The following is a 20,757-nucleotide window of genomic DNA, read 5'->3' as shown; positions in this document are numbered from 1 at the left end:
AGCCCCGTGAGGAGGGGAGCAGAGGTTTGTTTATGGAGAGGGCGACACTGAGGTGAGCCCACAAGGGAGAGTTGCTGGTGAAGTGGGCAGCTGGGAGCTCAGGTGCAGGTGGGAGAGGGTTGAGCATTCCTGTTATTCCTTGCTGTGTGCCTTAAAACACTGGTGTGTGACATAAAGGTGCTGACTTTTTCTGTTTGAACGTCCTTGTGTTTGCAAGGAGAGTTTCATTGTGTCTAAATTTTGAGCAGGTTGCTAGAGCCCAGCACGTGCAGGCGGAGAGCTACCTGGTGTACAACATCATGGCCAGTGGGGAGATCGAGTGCAGCAACACCTTGGAGGATGCCCTGGACCAGGCCCTGCCCAGCCAGGCCTTCGCCTACCGCCCGGTGCGGCAGCATGTCTACTCCCTCCTGCTGGCGGATGGCCATGGTGAGTCCTCGTGACCGTGCAGGGCACAGGCGGTTTCTGACACTGGCCGCTGAAGACACAGATGCAGTTAAACAGGGTTTGTTCCTTGGTGGAGGCTGTGATGGGATACCACCGACATCCACTTAAAGTGAGGTGGAGGCCACAGGCCTCTGAGTCTACTCAGCCAGCAGTTGCCCGCAGTCATTAAAAAAGAGCATTGTTGCCCTGACCGGTGTGGCTCAGTGGATAGAGCGTCGGCCTGCGGACTGAAAGGTCCCAGGTTCGATCCCGGTCAAGGGTATGTACCTGGGTTGCGGGCACATCTCCAGTAGGAGGTGTGCAGGAGGCAGTTGATCGATGTTTCTCTCTCATCGATGTTTCTAACTCTCTATCCATCTCCCTTCCTCTCTGAAAAAAAAAAAAAAGAGCATTGTTTCTATGAAATGTTACCTATTTATGCCTTAGAGGACTGTTTTTTCGAATGTGAAAACCCTTTCCTCTGCAGAGAGTAGCTGTTTACTATTAGGAGACAGTGTCTACTTCCTGTCCCTCAAAATGAGATTTTCATAAAATAATTATATAAAACCTAGTATATCATATTTTAAAATATAAACAATTTTCCTTTAGGGTATTTGTCATAAGTTTATGTGTCTCCGCATCTTTCTGTCCATTGTGCAGTAGCAGCGAGTATAGGGAGAGGACATGAGTGGCCAGGGCAGTAACCTGGGATAGGAGTCCATCAGGCCCCAAACCCTCTCTGAGGAATGGTTTTGGGGAGTGAGGGGAGGAGAAGGGCACTTCTCCTAGAGACGCGTGGTGCTTAATGCAGTGGTATCTGTCACCTCAGTCACCTGAGAGAGGCCGACTGCACCCTCCTGTCTGACATGAGGGGATGAGAAAGAAACTGATTTAAAAACAGGAACAAAAGAACCTATGTAATATGCTTCGGGGACAAATACTGTTTAATTTGTTTTCTTATATGGGTCTTTCTGAACATGAATGATTACACATTGATGATTTAAAAAGATTTTCATCATGAAAAGAATTTACATTATAGAATAATGTTTGCCTCAAATTATTTTTAGAATACAGTTGGCCCTTGAACAAAACAATGCAAGGGTCAGTTAGGGGTGTCAACCCCACACTGAGTCAGAAATTCACCTACAACTACATTTGACCTGCATCCTCAGATTCCTTGAAAAATGGGGGTTTGAACTGCCTGGGTCCACTTACTAAAACTGCATGTACTAGTGTGTTGTAGTTGAAGTCATGGTGTTTGGGTGGCCAGACAGCACTGTGGCCAGATGTGGGAAGAACCCGCAGTCACTCACCCTTAGCCCTCCCTGGCCTCTGCCATTCTGTCTGGATTCTGACGCTGTCTCTGAGTTTTAGTCTCCCCTGATCATCTTAGCGACGTCACTGAGGAGGTAGGAGAAGCTGCTCCTCCGCATCGTGGTGGCTCACGATGTTGGTGCAGAGCCCAGGCGAGCAGCAGCCTCTGACGGGATTAGCTGTCCTGTTGCTGGGCATCCTCCTCACTTCGCCCAGTGGGCTGGGCAGGGCTGCCAGTCTTATGGGCGCTCAGCCCTGTGGCACATAGTGTCCAGCAGGCGTGGCACCTTTGCAAAGTGCCTGCAGGCCATTCACTCATTGAAATCCTAGATACTGACCTCAAAGGTAACTTTAAAAATAATACATAAAAAAGAATGGAAAGTTATTCTGTTTTTTTAAGGACCATGAGCGCACACACACAATTGTAGATTAAACAGCAGTATAAAAACATGGCAGAACTACAAGGACATATACATATGCATATGTTTTTAATTTTATTGTGGACAGTATTACAGGTGTCTCCCATTTTCTCCCTTTTGCCCCGCCCCACCCCAGGCCTTTCCCATGCTGTTGTCTGTGTCCTGGGGTTATACAGATATGTTCTGTGGTTAATCTCTTCCTGTCCCCTCCCCTCAAACCCTCCCTCCGAGATCTGTTATTCTGTTCCAGGCATCCATACCTCTGGACCTATTTTGTTTGTCAGGTTTTTTTTGTTGTTTTCTTTAGAATCCACTTATAAGTGAGATCATGTGATACTTGTCTTTCTCTGACTGGCTTGTTTCGCTTAGCATAGTACTCTCCAGGTCCCTCCATGCTGTCTCTAAGGGTAAGAGGTCCTTTTTTACAGCTGCATAGTATTTCATGGTATAAATGTACCACAGCTTTTTTATCCACTCATCTAATGATAGGCACTTGGGCTGTTTCCAGATCTTGGCTACTGTAAATAATGCTGCTATGAACATAGGGATGCATATATTCTTTCTGATTGGTGTTTCGGGTTTCTTAGGATATAGTTCCAGAAGTGGGATCACTTGGTCATACAGAAGATCCATTTTTTAAAATATATTTTATTGATTTTCTACAGAGAGGAAGGGAGAGGGATAGAGAGTTAGAAGCATCGATGAGAGAGAAACATTGATCAGCTGCCTCCTGCACACCCCCTACTGGGGATGTGCCCACAACCAAGGTACATGCCCTGGACCGGAATCCAACCTGGGACCCTTTAGTCTGCAGGCCTACGCTCTATCCACTGAGCCAAACCGGTTAGGGCCAGAAGATCCATTTTTTAATTTTGATGTAAGTCCATACTGTTTTCCACAGTGGCTGCACCAGTCTGCCTTCCCACCAGCAGTGCACGAGGGTTCCCTTTTCTCACCAGCACTTGTTGTTTGTTGATTTATTGATGGTAGCCATTCTGACAGGCATGAGGTGATACTTCGTAGGACAAATATATTTTTAAAAAACCTAGAAGATTGTTACAAACTTGACAATCCCCAAAATTGAGAGGTTGAAGTCCACATTGCTTCTTGCTCTCTTTTGCCCCATATGCCCCACATTTGCCCCCAGACCCAGATCGGGAGGGAGTCGGTGCTGGGTGGGGGGGGGAGGGGCACGTGACCTGGCAGGTTTGTGCGGGGGGAGGTGGAGTGTGCGCAGTCACCCATGCTGCTCCCAGGGAGACATGTCTTGGCTGCACGTGGATGTGACAGAGTGGCCTCATGTGTCGGGGTGACAGGGGCAGGTTTGGACTCCTCCCATCTCCATGGCCAAGCGGGCGGGAGATGAGAACCGCAGAGCTTTTCCGAGAGGCCTCCCTTCGCTCATGGACCTCAGAACCCAGCCAGGGGGAGAGGCAGCCTTTTCTTTTAGGACTTCTGGGCTGTTTCCTCTTCTCTTTTTCTTGGTATATAGGCATTAAGATGACTTCATCTTAATTCAGACAAACCAAATTATTTGCAAACATGTCTGCTATAATTTCAAAGTGATGACAGATCAAAACCTCTGAAATGAAGTGGTGCCCCAGAGAATGGCCAAACTCCAGGGTTTTCTAGGAAAATGGGTTTATTGTTAATTGAGGATCTCAGGTAACACTTTGCGTCTGGCTCGGGGTTTTGGAGGCGTGGAGCTGGAGCTTTTCTGAGGAGGGTGATCCGGTTAAAAGTGGAAATGGTGCCGCCTGGATGTTCTGGGTAGGTGAGGACAGTCCGCCCACTGCCAAGCTATCCTGGTGAGGAGGCACCCTGAGGGTCTGTGTAGCCACCTGACCTGTTCCTGTGACACAGAAGAACCCGCAGAGGGGCCTGGTGCTCTTTACCTGCCTCCGCCTGAGGACGGGAGGAGAGTGTCTGAGGCTGGGGAGCTCGGGGGGCAGCAGGCTCCAGACAGGAGGAAGCACTACCTCTGCTTGGAAGGGTCCCTGGCAGAGCTGGGTTTGGGGACGCTTGGACCTCACGTATCTACTGATCCACTGTCTTTACTCAGATGGCGCCAGCTGCCCTCCTGTCCAGGAGTGGTTTGTGTACTCTGGGAACCCGCTGACACACCCGGACCTCGTCAGGCCTCTGCAGATGAGCCTCCCAGGTACAGACGGCCTCGGTCGAGCAGGTCACTGATTGTTCCCCGTGCGGTAGAGTGCAGCCACGGATTCGCCTGGAGATGCATTTTCCAGAACTGCACACGCACTAGTTGCCAGTTCAGTGGGCCCGAAGGAGGGCCTCTGTTGCTCACGGCAGAGGGAGGGCGGCACAGGGAACTGCGTGGCCAGCCTGCTGCTGGGCTCCACTCGGTTTCAGACAGAGCCCATCACCGCCGGACCCCAGCCCGACCCACTGAGCCTACAGGGTTGGGTTCCTGATACTCTGCACAAATCTGCTCTTCTTCCCACTGCTGAGAGCATGTTTAAATGCATGGAAAGTTATTTTAACTGGGAAATAAGTTTCTTTTCCACGAGAGGTATCTTCAGACATATAACGAGAGGGAAGGAAAAGCACGTCGCCTACAATGAGCTGAAGCGAATCCTTGCTTCCTACAAGTTGCAGCACCTCTGTCTGCTGTGTCTTCCTCATGCCGTTGTTGTGATCCACGTTAACGAGCAAGGGGCTTCTTTCTCTGACGTTAATAATGGAAATGCATGCGTAACAGACAGAAATGAAACACTAAAGTTATACGTTAGGGATTTATTTCCCAAAGCGTGGGGCCCAGGGGAGCCATGCTCATCGTGGCTCCACAGCCAGCAGAACGGCCTGGGCAGTGTCAGCTCTGCAGCTGGTCCTGTTGCTCCCTGGAGTTTGGAGGCTGTCGGGCGGGGTGGAGAGAGGGACCAGGTGAGCTGGTGTCTCAGCCCAGCGCTGCTGAGGGCAGCGCTTGGGAACAGACTCCAGAAAGCGTTCCTGACCCCACGGGCACCGCGCAGGGAGGAAGAGCCGTGCCCTCGGAACACGGAAGCGCAGTGTGTCCGGGAAATGCGTGTGCGCTGCCTTCAGACCAGGACTCTGCTGACATTGCCTCTGGTCCCTCTAAGCTTTAAAGCCCCAGGTGTCAGGAGGGAGAGGCTCCTATCCTTTTGCTCTGGTACCGTCTTTCTAGAGCAGCGGTTCTCAACCTGTGGGTCACGACCCCTTTGGTGGTTGAACGACCCTTTCACAGGGGTCGCCTAAGACCTTCGGAAAACACGTATATAATTACATATTGTTTTTGTGATTAATCACTGTGCTTTAATTATGTTCCATTTGTAACAATGAAATTGGGGTCACCACAACATGAGGAACTGTATTAAAGGGTCGTGGCATTAGAAAGGTTGAGAACCACTGTAGAGGAAACATGTTGTAACTCGCTGGTGCAGAGACTGATGTAAATGAACTCCGTGGACTTTTTATGCAGGGGGAACGCCTAGCTTGAAACTGCTGTGGCTGAACCATGAGCCCGAAACCCAAGCACGGCGCGTGGAGGTGCTCCTCGCCTGTTTCGACCTCTCCTCCTCGAGCGAAGAGCTGCAGGCTGTGGAGAGCCCCTTTCAAGGGCTGTGCTGCCTCCTTGCCTACCTGTTTGTGCAGGTAACCTGGGCTCCTTGTTGTGGCCTCCGTCTCATGTGAGAGGCAGCACTCTGGGTGCAGCCAGGCGGTGGCTGCATCCCTCTGTCCAGTGCTGGTCCTTGAGCACTGGCTCTCTGCCGGGCCTGCCTTCAGACTCAAGTGCACGCAAGGAACGGGCTTGGGAAGCCCTGCCTGCCCTTTGGTTCTGCGTCCAGAGCTTGAGGACGCAGAGACCCCTTCTGTTGTGTGACTGCTGGGTGGCCCTTCCTGTTCCTGGGCACGGGGTGTGGGGAGGGCCCAGCTCTGTGCCGCTTCAGCTTTCCCAAGTCACAGCCAGCCGTTCCTCTAACCAGTCGAGCATGTCCCTTCACGCTCTAGGCCGAGAACGAGATAACAGCTTCCTCCTGCGGCTCCTGGGACAATCCCAGGGCAGAAAACATGGGGAGTGCTCTGTCAGAGCGCATGTGAGAAGGCTGCGCTCGCCGTCCCCATCACCATCAGTCCTCAGCCCACTGTGCGGGGCCAGGCCACCAGTATAGGCACAGCCCAGGTCCCTGTCAGACCCTTCAGCAGGCTGGACAGCTCCTTCCTCATTCATTTCACACTTAGTTTACATAGGAAAATTACAAAAGCCAATGAAAAGATTGGCCTTTTTCGTAGTTTTCCGCACGCACAGCAGTGTCCATTCCCAGCCCCACCTCCCTGCCCCAGCTGTCCTACTTTACCTTCACTTCTGTCTCCGTTGTCCCAACCACAAGAGCAGAGGGTCTGTCTTCAGCCACAGAACTGTCTCATCACCTCCCCTCCAGGCCATCTGTCTTTGGCTCTAATCTTGGGTCTGTTGGGCATAACCATGCATTTTATTTGCCTGGAATGGGAAGTTGTGTGATTCTGTTTCCAATCTGAATTCACTTCACAAATAGCTGAGTTGCATTTCAGGGACCTCCCTGCTTCCCGGCCTCCGTGCCCGTGGTGGTGTCCCTGGAATAGCCAGGTCCTGACTGTCACTCACAGGATCGTAATTGCCCTCGGTCAGTCTGCTAAGAGGTGCACTTGTAGAATTCTCACACTTCCATGGAGCTGTGCTTAAATTAAATGCTTTTGGGTGTGATTTGGGATAAAAGTACATTCTGTTCAGTGTACAAACCTGCACAGAAACTAGTCTGGGAAGAGCCTCCGGGAGGGCACGTGCATCCCAGAAAGGGCGCTTAACCCTCCGCTAGCAGAGCCAGTGCTCTCCCCGTGACGCTCTGCAGTGTCGTGTCACTAGGAGTCTGCAGTGTAGACGTGTCCGCTGTAACTGGCGGCCAATGTGGGCGGTGAGAAAGCAGGGCAGGAACAGTGCCCCACGGGCCCTTTTTAAAGCACCTTCTTCAAACGCAGCTCAGGGCAGGAGGTGGCATCACTGCCAACAAGCCCAGGTGAAATGCAGGGGCGGGTTGTGGCTTTGAAACTACTTCCTCTGCTGGGACCTGCGTCTGCAGAGGGGACCCTTTTTTCTTGGTCATGAGAACCACTCCTTTGTAGACGGTGTTTCCCCCCTGAGATAAGCAAGTTGTTATTTATACAAAGGCAACAGCTACTTTGGAGTAAAAATGGAATAGAGAGGTGACGGGTAGGTCAGAATGTTCAGAGCTTAGCAGCGTCAGTCTCCCCACGCCGGGACTTCCCACAGGGTGCACGTCCTGTTTGGAGGAGCTCCCGGGTCCCTCTGAGGGGGTCATTCAGCTGGTCCCAGTCCTTCCCCTCCCTTGAGTAGGAGGCCCATGGAGTCTGCATCCATCATGGCTCCTGGCTCCCCTCCCTGCTTCCCTGCCTGGCTCTTCTCCACATCTCTGCCTCCTTGTTTCTCCCTCACACTCTTCCTAGACCTTTCGTTCCATGAAGGATTGGCGGGGACTCATATTTGGGGGGTCCTGATTTCCTTTCAATTGGGGTTCGAAGACACAAGCTTCCCCTGGGGCTATTGAGGGTGCGTTCTCATCTCAGCCCTAGCCACCCAGTGAGGCCATATCCTCCATGTGACCCTGTGCTGTCTGCAGGCTCTCGGTCCAGCTTGGCCTGGGCAGTGGGAGAGAGGCCCTACTCACTTCCACTTGCGTCTCCTCTGCTGCTTGAGATCTGAACACCGTGTGCCTGTAGCCAGTCCTTGCAACCGTGTCTGGAAGAGCTAACGCTGGCTCTCCTTCCCTCGCAGGTGGACACACTGTGCTTGGAGGACCTGCATGCTTTCATCGCTCAGGCCCTGTGCCTCCCAGGGAAGTCAGCTGGGCATCTCGCAGACTTACAGGTACTGGCCCAGGTGACTTTCTCAGTGTTGAGGACACCTGTCTGTGGTTGGGACCCAGCGACGTTAAACAGCCAAGCAGAGTAGAAAGAGCTCAAGGCACCATGCCCTCTCCTGCTCTGTTTACAGGTGGGGAGCTGAGGTGGAGTGGGAGGCTGAACGCAGCTTCTCATGAAATGAAGGGGACGTTGACGCCAAGTGGGACTTTCCTTGTCTGTTGACACTGGGTCGCCTCCCACCACCCTGTTACTGGCGGAGTTGAAGTGGAGTCAGGGCCCTCATGTCCAGCCAGCTTCTTGCCTCTTCCCTTTCCATGAGAAAGACCCTGTGCCCAGGAGTGAGGCGGTTTGGGAAAATGCCCTGGACAGCAGGCTGAGGGAAGCTGTGAGTGAGGGAAGGTGTTCAATTTAAAGAAAGAAAAACCAGCTCTCTGTGGTGATGCTGAAAGGGCAGCCACAGGTGAGGAGGCGCTGGTCTCACCGACACAGCACAGGGAGGAGCTGAGCAGGCCGGGCTCCTCTCAGGGGTGCTCAGTGCTCCGACGTGGCTTTTCCTGGACCAGCTGCAGCTGTCCGTAGTGCTCAGCCGACAGCTCCAGAGCACGGAGCGTGTTCCTTGTTCTGTAAGGGCTCCCCGTGCCTCATGCAGCTCGTGTAGAGACACGCGGAGGGAGATGGGATTTAGGGTAGAATCTGCAGAGTTAGGAGGGAAAGTCATCAAAGTAACAGACTTAACTAGAGAGCACACGTAGCTTCCAGGGTCCCCCTTTTTAAGCAGCAAGACCATCCCGCCCCCCTCTTCCCCCCACTGGCTTTGACTCCAGCCTCCTTCCAGATGGAAGTTCTCCTTTCAGAATGAAAGAATCAAGAGGACAGACAGACGCAGCTAAGCAGGTGGGCAGCCTCTGCCCTCACACACGCTCCTGACAAGCTCTCTGCAGACAACTCCGCCAGACCCAGGAGGCTGAGGAGTAGCCCCAGGCCAGACCTGCACCCGCTGTCCTCAGCGCCTGCCCAGCAAGGCTCGGGGAGTTTCCCTGAGGGCCGTCTTAGACGGCTGTGCCACTGCCACCCGGAGGCCCTGCCACAGCAGCTTCCATGTGGAACCTGCAACATCGGACCAGAAAGGTGACCTCAGAGCCTCCGACTTTAACGCTGTGGCCTGTGAAAGTCCCCACGTGGCTTCGATGAGGAGATTTCTGTCTGATAAGCAGCTGGAGCCCGGGCCTGCTCAGCCAGCTCCCACCAGCCCCGCTTCTCCACTGGTTTCAGTCCTCGTCAGCTGTTCGGTGTGGTTCTCTTCCTGAGCGGCTTGTCAAGGAGGAACGCTGAGCTTATTTTCCAAAACCTGACATCGTAATTAGAAAAACAAAACAAGGCAAATGTGGCTGAGAAATACTTTTCTAGGGAAAAGATATTCTGGAAATTGAAAATATATAACCACACCGGTTTTAACCACACAGGACCCTCGCCTGCAGACATAGGGAAGCTCAGGAGAGCACCCTGGACATGCGGGTGGTTCTGGGGTGAGCACATCACTGCTGCTGGTGGTGTGGCCGGTGTAGAGCCAGAGGACAGCCGAGGGCCACGCCCAGTGTGCCCACCACCCCTGCTAGGCCCCCCTCGTACAGTGGCCAAGGAAAGCCATGCTAGGAATCGGAGGTGCTGGTGCTGCCCCTCCCGTCCCGAGGTGGCAGAGCTGGGCCCACGTTCCCTGCAGCCCTGACACCTGCCCGAGACCAGGTCGTGCATCCCTTTCCCACTTGGGACTCCTGGGGCAGCGAGAAGCCTGCAGCGGGAACACCGTGTGGCGGGGGCTGTGGCTCTGCCGCGGGGAGGAGGGTGGCGGCTCTGAAGGCTGCCCAGCGCTGCTTCCTGTGCCAGAGCTGACGGGTGCCGCCTGGTCAGGTCGCTTGCTGTTGACTCACCGAGGCTTTATGTTCACTGAAGATCTCTAAGAGCAAACACTGTCTGTCACTTAGGTTCGTTGTTTCTCAAGAACAAACTTTCCAGTTTAAAAACCAGTGTCATCTCCCCCTTGATGGGAGCCTGCCTGTGGAGAGCTGCTCAGGCCAGAGGACCTGGGCACAGGTGGCCCCGCCCCGCCCCGCCCCTGGGTTACCTCTTCAGCAGGGAGGGAGCTTGACCTTGGACTGGCTCTAGAGGACATCAGCAGGCCATGGTTTTAGGACAATTTGGAAAGCAGTCCTGGACAGCAGACGCCTTTACTCAACGTTAGATCGCCCGGTAATACCAGCTTATGGTGAATTTCCCAAGATCAAGTGTTTTTTATGTCGGTCAGTGAAGTGAAACCTTACTTATGAAGGGGATAAAGTGTCACATTTCCTGCCTTATCCTGGTTTTGTGACTGAATCAGACAGGCAGTGACATCCAGGTGGCAGCTGCTGAACTTGAGTTCCTCGGCGGCTGAGCAGACGTGCACACGGCCAGAACCGTGGACGCCTGCTGGGTGGCGGTGGCCCGTGTGCCACACAGGCCAGAGGGAGGCGAAGGCTGTCGCCCAGCAGGTCCCCCCGGTGGCAGGTTAGCTCTGTCTCAGGGCAGTCAGGACGTTTCCCATCAGGGAGACTCGCCAGCAACAACGTACTTTGTGTTGGAAAGGTAGTCTTCATTGTAAAAGCCCATCAACCCTGTAAGCCATTGTATCCTCAGTGATAAGTATTTATTTAAAATGATATTTTCAGTAATCACACTCACGGTTAGAACAACCGAGGGTCACGTTTCCATCACAGGGAGCCCGTCGGTACCTACATGAGGCTCTTGGCGCAGAGTGCACCCCAGAGCTTGCCCGAGGGCTCAGCTTTGCGGGGGAAGGGGCCGCTCACAGGGCGTCTGGGCGGGCGGGCGTGTGATGTGGGTGTGTCGGCTCTTCCACAGGCCCTGCCTCCGAGCCTCGGTCCCGGGTGGTGCGGTTGTGTTGTGAGCGCAGGCTCGGGTCTGTCCCCAGGTGGGCTGCGTGTCACCTCCTCTGTGGTCTGGTCTCCACAGCTCGATCACGTGGACCCCAGAGCCGTGCAACTGGGCTCCCTCCTGGTCCGCGGCCTGACCATGCTACTGCTGGTCAACAGCGCGTGCGGCTTCCCCTGGAGCACAAGCGACCTCATGCCTTGGAACGTCTTTGACGGGAAGCTGTTTCACGAGAAGTACCTGCAGACCGAGAAGGGATACACGGTGGAGGCCCTCGTGGAGCAGAACGTGAGTTCCGGTTGTCCCACAGGCTGGGCCAGTGGCTCGTGAAACTCCCAAGTCCGTGGCCTGGCACAGGGGTGCCATTGCTGTGTCCTCACGCCCCTCATGTGGAGGGCGGGCACAGAGACCCCAGCGCCGGCCCTGAGCCGCAGACACACTGCCTGGCGCTCAGGAGCTAGAGCGTCCAGCTTCTGTCACACATGTCTCCTGGCCTAGGACCCCAGACGTCTGTTGGGAGGGGCAACGTGCGCCCGCAGCTCCTGCTGGGTCCCCCCTCGTGTACAGTGGCGAAAGCAAGCCTTCCTCGGAAGCAGAATTAAAAGCGTCCTTGAGGTGCTGGTGCTGCCCCTCCCATCCTGAGGTGGCAGAGCTGGGCCTCGCGTGTTTAACTCTCAGGCGCTTACCTCCGCCCCCCTTTCGTGTGAGAACAGATGTTTCCTGCAGAGGTGCCTCTGTGGATGCCAGGCAGGAGTCGTGGCCCCTTACTACCTGGAAAGATTCTGAGGCTGGAGGGGAGGTTGGGGCGCAGGCTGCAGTCCAGCCTCATGAGTGCAAAGTCTCCTACGAGGTTCGGCCAGGCTCGCATGGGCCTGGCAGTGAGGCGACTCGGAGCTCCCGCGGTCGTGTCTCACGCATAGCAGGGCGTCTCGGGAATTTAAGTTCAGAATTTAGAAGCCGCCAGAACGTCAAGTGTGGAGGACAGGAGCAGGATCACGAGGGAAGAGGTTGCTCCCACGGGGCTGGTTACCACAGCAGGGACGAGGGGCGGAGCTGTGAGTCTGCACCATGGCTCTGTCTGCTCTCTCTAGCATCTCGACCCCGTGCAGAGTGGCTGAGTGCACAGCCTCTGGCTTAGAACAGGCGGCAGGACGGGATGTTCGTGAAGTGGGCTAGGAGACGGGGGTTCATTCCTCTATCGGCTGCTCGCACACGTGCAGTCGTACCACTTCGGCCGACAGACTTTTAGGTCAGCTTCTGGTGGGTGACCCAGGTATCACAACAGGACGTGAAGGCGTTAGAGTGTCCGACCTGCAGAAGAGAAGACATCACTGCTGGTTACTGCTGGGACTTGGGAGAGCGGCCAGGTCAGGGGCCGAAGGACATCCCGCAGTGTCCCCAGCCCATGTGTCTGACGCTGGTCTGTTTGCAGAGGGCGCGGCTCACCCAGTTCCACCAGCTGAAGTCCGTGGTGTGCAAGGCCTGCCTACGGGAGGACCGGCGCATCGCCAGCCGGCAGCTCTGGCAGCCACTCCACTCAGGTGAGTCGCCGCAGGTCTCAGGAGGAAGGCCGGGCTGATGGCATGGCTTCGACTTCGGTTCTGTTAGGAAAGGGCATGTCGTAGGGTTCCTTGGTGACTTCGTGATTCAGAGCTGCTTTGGGTGGGAGCCCTTCTGGGGTCTGGGGCACAGGCCCTGCTGGGTGGCGTGTGCTTGACACGAGTTTATGTTTCCCCACACTGAGCGTGCACACAGCAAAAGCAGATGCAGAGAAGACAGTTAAACAGGAAACAGCTACTTCAATCACGTAGCTGTCGGTGGCTGTGGACCGTCACACGTCTTGCGGTACCTGTGCTCCCATCTCTGTGCTGTTCTCTGCGGCTGGTGTCCCCTCAGCACCGGCCAGCAGGGTGGGCGCATATCACCAGCAGCACAGCTGGCTCCCACCCACTTAGCTCCCCCACCTCAGCTCTGAGGTTGCTTTCATTTCTCATACATCCTACTTGTATCTGGTCGTTTCCGTAGAGTACGATAGTTTTTACAGAATTATAGATGAACATGTGATTGGATTTTGGGTCAACGTTACTAACCTCCGCCAGCAGCGGTGGAGAGCTCTAGCGCGCGCGCCCTCACTGACCGATAGGTGGAGGAGCCAGAGCATCCTCTGGCTGCTCAGTGTCTACCAGTGGATGGGCCTCTTGTTCATCAGCGTATCTCAGTGATTTCGTGGCCTCGTTTCATCAGCATCCACGCTTGTGGCTAGAGCAGCCCCTTCTTTCTCGGTGGATAAGAGCCCACCCCAGCCTCCTCCCCAGGGGGCTGTCCTTGTTCTGCTTGGCACAACCTCGCACACATCCTTCCTAGAGCCGTTATGTTACGAGGTCAGGACAGCACCTGGGGGCACGTCCAGCTCCTACCAGGTGCCGTGTGGGATCTGATGCAGGGCAGAGCCTGGGGAGTAAAGGGACTGAGGGCAGGGGCAGGCTCTGACCTCACCCTCCTCTTCCCGGTGAGCTTCTCCTGCCAGCACAGGCAGGCTGCCCTCGGGCGTCCCGGGACTGCAGGGCTCTGCCCAGTGAGTTGGCTGCTAGGGGAGCCTCTGCGTGTGCAAAGCCTGGTCATGCTAGCAGGCACCTTCCTTCTGTGGGTCCTCGTGAAACCCCACACGTTTCTAACACACGTACGTCGGGCCTCGTCAGACCTCCCGTGTTAAAGTCTGGTCGGGACAGATGGCGAGGAGCTGGGGGAGGAGTGGGGGTAGGTGAGGATGTGTGTCTGGAGCATTGGGTCTGGCGACCGAGGCCCTGTACTGGTCCTCACAGACGCGGGTCCTCACAGGCGCGTGCCCTCCGTCTGCTCCCGTCACCAGCACAGGCCCCGGGGCGCATGTCCAACCACAGGCCTCCGTCCCCCCAGCACTGGCACAGGGCCCCCCGTCTGCGTTTTCACGGGCTCTCCCTTCGATTGTAAAGACACAGAAGTTGGACACTGCATGTGGCCTGTCATGGATCAGGCATTGGTGCCTGCTCACGTCCTGGTGTCCCCACAGGGAGGCGGGGAAGACCGGGATCTGGCGCCCATAGGACGAGCTTCGGAAACAGCCGGTCAGACCAAGGACAGCACTGGAGAGAGCAGGGCCCAGGTAAGAGGGCGCTGCCCACACGGCTCGGTCAGCGCCGCCCACAGTGTCAGTGCCTGCGTCAGAGACGGGTGTGCTTGCCAGGGAGCGGGTAGTAGGCGCACGAGAGCCCTGCTCACTGCACAAGCTGGTCTGTCTGTTCCTGGTCAGTTTTCCACCCGTCATTCACCTGGTCAGGGCCCCAGACCCTGCAGACCTCGTCACCTTGCAGGGAAGGTGTCGGGCAGCCCAGGCCCTGGGCCTCTGGCTGAGGCTCAGTGCATCTGCTTGCCCAGGACAGCAGAGCCCGAGCGCCTGACGGGAGACCCAGGCCGACCTGGGCCAGGCTGGAGTCAGGGGCCACATCCGTCCTTCAGAACGCACCTCTTCTCCATCTTCCGCTCCGTGTCCCCCACACGTGGCAGTTGTGGCAAGCACAGTGACCCCGGCTGGGGCTGTCATTTCCCTCCCCTCTGGGTCTTAGGAAGTCAGGGAGGACGAGATGATGCCAGTCTGGGTGGAGAGGGCTGCAGGCGAGGATGGGCCCGGAGTGGGCGGGCCCTGTTCGCGTGGACACCACCTCTGGGCACGGGGTTCCTACACGGACTCGTGCAGCATCCGTGCCCCCTGGAGTTCGCCCAGCCTGGGGCACACTGTGGTTCTCTGGTTCTGCTCTTTCATGATGGAAAAGAAACACTTAGCAATGAAAACAGCCCATTGAACGTCAGCTGTGATCGAAAAATAAAACTTGAGTGTGAACAGTTTGCATGTGGCCCAGGCCAGGTGGAGGTGCCTCTAGGCCCCTGTGTTTGCAGCCTCTCAGAATAGGAGGCATTCCACCCCCTCCCCAGGCAGTCAGGGTTTCCCACGGAGACACAGACTCAGCCTGTCTGCGCGGGCGGCATCCTGCGCCCAGAGGACCGTGGGTGCCGCTAGCGCAGTGACCATGTCCTCCAGGTCTTTCCCGAGGTGTTTTCACTGTTAGTTTCCTGGCTTTTCCCTTCATAGTTAGAAGCTGAACTGTTTCAGTAGAGGTTTTTTTTTTTAATTTAAATATATTTTTATTGATTTCAGAGAAGGGGGAGAGAGAGAAACATCAATGATGAGAGAGAATCGTAGATCGGCTGCCTTCTGCACGCCTCCTACTGGGGATTGAGCCTGCAACCAAGGCATGTGCCCTTGACCAGGAATCGAACCTGAGTCCCTTCAGTCTGCAGGCTGACGCTCTGTCCACTGAGCCACACCAGCGAGGGCTCAGTAGAGTTTTTTCTATTAAAAAGCAAACAGTGTTAGTTGTACCGAAATAGCCAGGATGAAGCTATGTTTTTAAAAATCAGTAAAGCAAACAACCTGACCGTGGTGCTGGCCTGGTCACCCTGGCCATCACTGCCCGCCCACAGAGGCCATGCATGAGCACCCCGCCTGTCCACGGCACCCTCACCTGGGGAAAGCTGTCTGTCCTGCCACACTCCTCCAGCCCCTGCCCTTAGCTCCCACTGTGTTCAGTGCCAACCTCCTGCGGGTGCCGTGTGCGTGTCATAGGACCTGGGTACCTGCCGCAGGGCAAGAGGAGTCCAACTCCAGCAGAGCTGGGCCAGCTCGGTCGCGTGTCCTTCCCTGGCCGAGTGTGAGGCTGGGTGCTGGCCCGGGAGACCGTTGCTGCAGGCAATGTGCAAGCGGACACCCAGGTGGCACGTACAGGGGCTGCATTGCTCAGTGCATGTGGCAGTGCCCATGTTTTCTAACATTGGGTGTTTCTATGTGAAACGTGCTCTGTGCACACACAGCCTCGTACTGTGACCGGGACATTGTTTTTCAGGTCGGGTCATCCAGTTGTTCCGTTTTAATCGCCAAGATTGAATTACATCTTTACTCGGCCAGCACGTTTTTGCTGGGTTTTGTCTCCCTTTGGCCACATGGGAAGTCCCAGGGCTCCTCCTGCCTGGGAAGCTCTGCAGGGCAGAGAGGGCAGGGCGGGGGCAGGGAGGGGACAGGGAGGTGCGGGCATCAAAGCTCCAGGACCTTTGAACCTTCTTGCTGGTGTGAGGGGTGAGGTGTGAAATTCCACAGCCAGCAGCTACCAACTGGCCTGTGATTTCTTCAGGTTGTCCTTCTCCGGGTGCTTCTGAGGGAGGCGGCTGCTGTAAAACTGCCTCTGATCCCCTGGGATCACAAGGGCGGGGCCAGGCCCCAGCCCAGAGCCTCACACTCTGGAGAGGCCTGAGCAACAAAGACCCCCGGCCCCCGGGGCGCCATCACCTCAGGAGCCTGGCAGATTGTGTGGGAAAAGCATGAACTGTTGAGTGTGGGGCCGATCACCTGTGGCTGCCGTGTCGGGGGGGAGGCAGAGGTGGGCAGCCACACCGGACGGGCACCTGGGCCCTGCAGTAGGAAGAGCTCCGTGCTGTCTTCCCTGGACTTGGCAGGAACATCTCCCTGGGAAGCTCCAATGTGGCGAGGGGGGCGCGGGCAGGGGGTGCCTGGCGTTGGGAGTGGCGCTGACGCTCACTTTCCACGCGAGGCTGCCTCTATCACCATCATGGAGTCAGTGTGGGCGAAAGTGCAGTGGGAGGCGGGCCCAGGGGAGGCGAGCCGAGCCCCAGACGCCCACGCATTGCCTGGCGCCTGCTTAGAGATGGTGGTTTCTCCCGTGTGCACCTTAGACAGATTCCATTCTCACTACGGTTTCCTGTCTGTGCAGGAAGCAGACAGCAGGAGCCGGACCCGTGGAGAAGGGGCTCCTCCTCTGGGTAAGTCACCCCTTCCATCCTCGGAGTGCGCCGTCCACCAGACACCGACGTGAGACACACAGCTACAGCATAGACCACGCCCGGGGCCAGACATGAAAGGGAGCCAGGTGTTAGGTCTGCGGACAGGCCCCTCCCTAAGCTAACTTGGTTTCTAGAAAAGTCTCTTTTCTCTAGAAAAAGGTTGGTGAGAACGGATGGCGAGTCTGGACTTGAAACCCCAGCAGCACCTTCCTTGTCATCGGAGCCATGGCTGCTCCGCCTGGAGGAGAAGGGCTCGGGGTCCAGCCCTCCCTTCCCGCGGGGGGGGGGGGGGGGATCCTGCCTAGCTCCTCCGCAGGCTCGGGGGCCTGGGGGCTGGTGCTCAGAGGTGTCGCTCCTCCCGTGTCCTCTCTCAGATTCTGACCACAGTCCTCACAGGTCACGCTCCCGACTGTCTGCTTGGGTCCTCGCTTCCTCCCTTCCTGGCGGGAGGGTTCACTCTGGGTGGGCTCGGCCGTGTCTGCTGGGCGCCCTCCCTTTACTCTACTGGGAGTGTGTGCTCTCGGGCGTGTGCCGACGGGCTGGTCGGCCCAGGCTGCAGGCCTCCAGCGGGGGTTCCCTCTTAGAGAGGAGGGCGCCCGCAGTGAGTGTCAGGAGCCTGATCGGGGTCCACCAGTGAGGGGTGTCTGCTGCTCTTCGTCGTTGGGCACCGGAGAGCTCTTAGCATTAAAGACATTTAAAAGGAACCGAGTCCCAAGCAGTCCTCGCTGACAGGCTTTCCAGGAAACCCCAGAGGTGGCATGCTGAGCCCGGTGACTTCTGGAGCCTTGGTAACGACTAGAAGTTGAAAGCCAGGCCCTTCACAGCAGCCGTGGCCTAAACCTGGGGGAGGGGTGACTGCCTGACTGACCCCCAGCTCCCAGAAGGGCTCTTGCACGGCCCCCCCACCCCCCGCCCCGGCTGCCCTCCTCCAAGCAAGAGCCCTGTGGGCGGCTCAGGGCGTGGAGCCCCGGCCTGTCTTGTCCTGAGCCCCCACCTGGCATTTCCCGGACGTGGGCGCCGTCTCCAGGGGTGTCATGCATTTGTGTTTCTGAAGTGTGAAGTAGCCTCGCTTCCTGCGGCTCCTCTGTACAGACGTTAGCAGATCTGGCTGCTCTTCAGGCACATCTGGTAGGACCTACAACCTGACTTCCCAGGTTTGGAAATGCCCCCTTTTCATTTTTCTTAGGGGTGTTTTCTGTCTAAATCCTAACATTTTATTCCTTTTGTTTCTGCTGCCTCAAAGTGTTGTCTTTTTGCTGCTCCTTTGCACAACTTTGAAGTAAGCTCTCGTCCCCTAGACATTGGTCGGCCCCAGGGTGATCCTCTTCCTTCCTAACAGCTCAGTTCTCGCGGGTCAGGGAGCTGTCTGTGCCGTCAGCAAGCGTAGCTGTCGGCCGAGGGAAGGTGGGGGGCGGGTCTCTGCACTCATTTCCAGTGTTTGGTCGCTCCCCAGTGGAGGTGAGGACTGAAAAATAAATAAATAAAGCAAGTGATGTGCAGAGGCCACAGCTAGCGTCATGTTCAACATGGAAAGGTGGGAAACTCCCTCCAAGGAGTAAGACGGGTGCCAGCTCTCACCAGTCCCAGTCGCCATCGTTCTGGAAATTCTAACCAGAGCAATTGGGCAGTAAAATAAATAAAAGGCATTCACAGTGCAAGGAGGGGAAATATCTCTGTTTGCAGATGACGTGACCTCACATAGAAAAAATCCTAAGGACGCCCCCCAAAACTGTCAGAACAACAAATGAATTCAGTAAAGTTGCAGGATACAAAACCAACATACAAATACCAATTGCGTTTCTATATACTAACAAAAGACTCTTAAAAAAGAAACTAAGAAAAACAATCCTATTTACAATAGCATCCAAAAGAATAAAATACTTAGAAGTAAATGTTACTAAGGAGGTGAAAGATCTGTATGCTGAAAACTATAAAACATTGATTAAAGAAACGGAAGACGACACCTATAAATGGGAAGATATCTCATACTCATAGTAGGAAGAATTAATATTGTTAAAGTGCCCAGGCTACCCAAAGCAATCAAAATTCCAGTGGCCTTTTTCACAGAAATAGAACCAAAAAGAGGTTGTGGTGCTGGAATGAAAGATTCACTTGGGTTCAAAGACAGGTCTCAGCAGCCAGGAAAACCCGCTCAGAGACGGAGACGGGGCAGTGAGTGAACCAGAGAAACGAAGTGGCAGGAAGGACTGAGCAGAGGGGCGCGCGCTGCCTCACGCAGATACACGCTGTCGCAGAGTGAGGAGGAGAGACTATCCCAGGAAACACGGGCGGGAGAGAACCCAAGGCTGGGGTGGCACTGAGCACTGGGCCACGTGCCACAGCCCTGAGAGCACCTGGTGAGTGAGGCCAGGCCAGGTGAACACGGCTGGACACGTGAAGCATGGCATTTGGTAAGGGCATCTGAAGGCGGGAGACTGCAGCTCCTGCCAGTCAGGCAGTGAGTGCTCCTGGGAGACCTTCTCCAGCCTCCGGTTCAGATCCACAGGTCAGCTGCTGTGTGCACACCCCCACCACACACAACACATACCCCCCCACACACACACACATAGCCACACACCCCTACATGTGCACCCCTACACACACCCTAGGTTGGGCCATGTCAGTCGGAGCTGCAGCTGCCAGTCCCCTCACTTCCTCAGGCGCCCCCCTCCCTTGGGGACTTGCCCCTCGGGGGCTGCGGGGAGGTGTGGCCTCACTGCCCCAGACTGGCTGAGGTGCAGGCACTCACACCATGAATCCCTGTGTTGCAGGTGGTCCAACTGACCCTCTGCTGGACCCCAGGCCCTCTCAGCTGGAGACGATCCCTTCAGACTTGGACGTGCGACAGGAAGCGGACACATCCTGCTTATGGACCATCGGGCACCGAGGTTCTCACATCGCCAGCACTTGGCACCGGGGACAGAGCTGTTCCGGCTCCTTCCCCCGCCAGCGGTCAGAGGGGAACTCGGGAACTCGGGTGGACGGCCTGCTGGCGCGTGGCATCCCCGCAGCCTCACCCACACGGCCTGCCTTGGATGAGGGTGGTTGTATGTGTGAGATGCCACGGGGGTGGTTGCAGGGCAGTCGTTACAGCTGCTGGTCTGACCGGCCTGGAGAGAAACCTGCAGCCACAGGCCACGGATAGGAGTGTCCCGCCAGCGGCCTCGGGCTCGTCGCACTGAGGTTAGAGCTGCGGCTCCACGGTGGCTCATCTCAGAGGCGGCCCAGGCCCTGGCCCAGGGCCCTCGTCCGGGTTTATTGGGGCACACACAGCACTCTGCTGGATTCCTTGTTCACATTTGTCAGAAATGCTGTTAGTCGCCTTAGCTGGTTTGGCTCAGTGGACAGAGCATCGGCCTGTGGACTGAAGAATCCTGGGTTCGGTTCCGGTCAAGAGCACATGCCCGGGTTGTAGGCTCAGTCCCCACTGTGGGGCGTGTAGGAGGCAGCTGATCCATGATTCTCTCTCCGTTGTTGATGTTTCTCTCTCTCCCTCTGAAATCAATAAAAATATTTTTTTAAATAAAAAGAAATGCCATTGGTCACAAGGGTCGCGTTTCCACTGGGGAAGGAGATGCCTGGTTGTGGCCACCGTTTGCCCAGACCTTGCTCGTGGCGACAAGGCCCAGGAGGCCACGCGTCCCCTGCGTTGTCCGGCACAAGCAGCCCGACTGGGTCTAGCGTCTCCCGGCTGTGCTGTGAGGAAGGTCTGGTGCGTTGCCAAATATAAACAGTCAGCTGTTACCAGTGAGAAACTGACCGGCTTCGTTGCTTCTGTTTTTCGTTTGGGCCATTTGCTCACGTTCTAGACCCGAAAAGAACAAGGATGGTGTGTGCCATGTGTATATATCTCTGCCATGTGAGTGTGTGTGTGTGTGTGTGC

The 20,757-nt window shown here is 55.9% G+C and overlaps 1 protein-coding gene across 7 annotated transcripts in view; it reads left to right on the top strand.

Moving 5' to 3' along the window:
• FAM120B (family with sequence similarity 120 member B) overlaps nucleotides 1–20,422 on the top strand; it is a 33,077-nt gene extending 12,655 nt beyond the window's left edge. The window contains exons 3-12 of one of the 7 annotated variants that reach the window (XR_011471790.1): nucleotides 249–429; nucleotides 4,222–4,320; nucleotides 5,620–5,792; nucleotides 7,969–8,061; nucleotides 11,067–11,273; nucleotides 12,418–12,526; nucleotides 14,035–14,127; nucleotides 16,805–16,853; nucleotides 17,028–18,002; nucleotides 19,646–20,422. Coding sequence is in view for 5 of the 7 variants with exons in the window: in XM_070417298.1 (XP_070273399.1) it covers nucleotides 249–429; nucleotides 4,222–4,320; nucleotides 5,620–5,792; nucleotides 7,969–8,061; nucleotides 11,067–11,273; nucleotides 12,418–12,526; nucleotides 14,035–14,127; nucleotides 16,805–16,853; nucleotides 17,028–17,511 (1,488 nt within the window). In the remaining 2 variants the exon portion in view is untranslated. The other 6 variants (XR_011471789.1, XM_070417299.1, XM_070417300.1 and 3 more) reach the window with 6 other exon arrangements.
• Nucleotides 20,423–20,757: the final 335 nt, after the last annotated feature.

The sequence above is a fragment of the Myotis yumanensis genome, unplaced genomic scaffold (genome assembly GCF_028538775.1).
Source record: "Myotis yumanensis isolate MYYU_CA2020_CCGP unplaced genomic scaffold, mMyoYum1.0.hap1 SCAF_6, whole genome shotgun sequence".
Classification (NCBI taxonomy): domain Eukaryota; kingdom Metazoa; phylum Chordata; class Mammalia; order Chiroptera; family Vespertilionidae; genus Myotis; species Myotis yumanensis.
Note: the sequence above shows the minus strand (reverse complement) of the source record. Positions and strands in the feature narration are given on the sequence as shown.